The sequence below is a fragment of the Mandrillus leucophaeus genome, unplaced genomic scaffold (assembly GCF_000951045.1).
Source record: "Mandrillus leucophaeus isolate KB7577 unplaced genomic scaffold, Mleu.le_1.0 Scaffold28, whole genome shotgun sequence".
In the NCBI taxonomy this organism is placed as follows: domain Eukaryota; kingdom Metazoa; phylum Chordata; class Mammalia; order Primates; family Cercopithecidae; genus Mandrillus; species Mandrillus leucophaeus.
In genome coordinates, this window is record NW_012102920.1 from 1,642,418 (window position 1) to 1,644,938 (window position 2,521).

The following is a 2,521-nucleotide window of genomic DNA, read 5'->3' on the forward strand; positions in this document are numbered from 1 at the left end:
TGGATGGATAGATGATAGACAGATAGATGGATGGATTATAGATGATTGATAGATGATTGATAGATAGATGATAGATGATTGATAGATAAATAGATAGATGATAGATGGATGGATGGATGGATAGATGGATGACAGGTAAAAGTCTGTAAGGTGGAGCCAGAAGGTTGAACACGGTTTTCCCTGAGAGCAGGCTGGGGTAGGGAAGTATTGACTTCATCATTGTTTACTTTTTTTAAATGTTAAATATTACTTCTGTCATTTAAAAAGCAGGCCAGGTGTGGCAGCTCAGCCTGCAACTCCAGCGCTCTGGGAGGCTGGGGCCGGAGGACTGCTTGAGGCCAGTAGTTTGAGGCCACCCTGGGTGACATAGCAAGACCCCATCTCAAAAACAAATAACAAAGATTAAAAACTCCGTGACAACTGCCCTCAAGGGGTGTGGCCCTGTGCACCCACCCCGAGTGGGGTGCTTTGCCCGCCCCGTGAGGTGCCCACCTGGTCCCGTTCAATGGCCACCTCCTCCATCTGTAGCAGGATGGCCTCAATGCGGTCCTTGTACATCTTGGAGTCTTTACGCAGGGCCAGGCACTGCAGCTCGAACATCTCCTTCTCCTCCATGCACTGCAAGGGGCGGCAGCTCAGCCCCCACAGGCCTGAGACCCCCATTCTGGCCCTTGGGGTGTACTCGGGGCAGGGGCTCAGGAGCATGTGGTCAGGCCAGTTGGGATGTGGGGGGAGGCCATAGGAGTCCCCAGGCCCCACCTTCCAGGCACGGAGTGGGCGGAGCTCAGCCCACCCAGCGTGGCTTGGCCCCCAGGAGCCGCGTCGCCCTGCCTGCCCTCCTACCCGGAGGCGTCGGGCCTCGCCCTGGCGGAGGTCCTTGCGCAGGGAGAAGATGGTGTTGGCCTGCTCCTGGTGGTCCCGCAGTGCCTGCCGCCAGTCCTCTTCCAGTACCTGGATGTAGGGGCTGCTCCTGTCCAGCTTCCCCTCCTGAAGGGGGCAAAAGGCAATGGCCTGGCTGGGAAGGCCCCGGCTGTCCTGCCCGGGCTGCACCCGCCCTGCCTGCGGCCCCACCTGGACGGAGGCCTCCAGCTCCTGCACCCGGGCCTGGAGCAGGGCCTTCTGCTGCTGCAGCTCCCACAGCAGCTCCTGGCTGGGCCTCTGCTCCATGGCGTGCCTCAGCTTCAGCGTGTGCTTGCGCTCCACCTTGCAGTCGTCCTCGGCCTTCATGAGGCTGTGCTTGAGCCGGTCAATCTGCGGAAGGTCCGGTGAGCCCGGCTGTCCCCTCCAGGCGGTGACAACGGACCCATGGGCCCACCCCCAACCGCCCCAGTCTGCAGACCCCGCCAGGCCAGGCAAGGGGGGCCTGGTTCCCCGGGGGCGGTGGGCGCACCTCCAGCTGCAGGTCACGGTTCCGCATGAGCGCGGCGCCCTTCTCCTCGCTCTGGTGTGCCAGGCGCATGGCCAGGTCGTAGTTCTCCTCCTTGCAGCGCTTGAGCTCACGGCTGCCGGCCTCGCACTCCTCCTTGAGCCTCTGCACCCGCTCCTGGTGCTTGCGTAGCAGGCTGTCCTTCACCCGCAGCTCCTTGATGAAGTCATCCTTGGAGCTCAGCAGCGCGGTCAGGTCCTGCACCTTCTTCTGCAGCTTCATGACCTCGGTCATCAGCAGCTGAGTCAGGCCTGACTCCCCGGACGCGTCTGTGGGCCGCGCCAGCGTTAGACGGTGCCTGTGTTCCCCGGTGGCCCAGCTCTATCACGCCCTGCGCTGTGGCAGGAGCTCAGGGCTCCTAGGGATGGGGGCTGGGCAGAGGACCCAGCACCACTGCCCGCCCCCACCACCGCCTTCCCCGTCACTCACCGATGATCATGGAGAAGACACGGGCCGGCTCCTTGCCTGTGACCTTCTTGTACAGCTGTGGGTAGTAGAGCTCCAGGCTCTCGAGGAAGGCCACGTAGCCCTTGTGGCCGGTCCGCTGCAGGATGTCCAGGAGCCTGTCTCTTATACACATCTAGATGTGTATAAGAGACAGGACTACAGGTGCCCGCCGCTACACCCGGCTAATTTTTATATTCTTAGTAGAGACGGGGTTTCACCATACTGGCCAGGCTGGTCTTGATCTCGTGACCTCAAGTGTTCCACCTGCCTCGCCCTTCTAGAGTGCTGGGATTACAGGCATGAGCCACCATGCCCGGCCAATTTTTGTATTTTTTATGGAGTTGGGATCTCACCATGTTGCCCAGGCTGCTCTGGAACTCCTGGGCTCAAGTGATCTGCCCGCCTCAGCCTCCCAAAGTGCTGGGATTACAGGCAAGAGTCACTGCGTCCAGCCAAGTTTTTTTTCAAGATTAAAAAAAGCTACTGGTAAAACAAGCCAGAATGTTTTCATAAAATCAAAAAGATATATAGATAGATAGGTGATAGATAATAGATAGATAGATGATAGACAGATAGATGGATGGATGATAGATGATTGATAGATGATTGATTGATAGATGATTGATAGATGGATGATAGATGATAGAT

At 58.1% G+C, this 2,521-nt stretch overlaps 1 protein-coding gene across 1 annotated transcript in view; it reads right to left on the reverse strand.

The window, feature by feature from the left end:
• CARD9 (caspase recruitment domain family, member 9) overlaps positions 1-2,521 on the reverse strand; it is a 17,917-nt gene that overhangs the window by 7,879 nt on the left and 7,517 nt on the right. The window contains exons 3-7 of the mRNA XM_011985163.1: positions 1,856-1,989; positions 1,391-1,695; positions 1,072-1,251; positions 844-987; positions 493-618 (exon numbers count right to left, since the gene is read on the reverse strand). Of these exons, the coding sequence (XP_011840553.1) occupies positions 493-618; positions 844-987; positions 1,072-1,251; positions 1,391-1,695; positions 1,856-1,989 (889 nt within the window). The remainder of the gene's footprint in view (positions 1-492; positions 619-843; positions 988-1,071; positions 1,252-1,390; positions 1,696-1,855; positions 1,990-2,521) is intronic.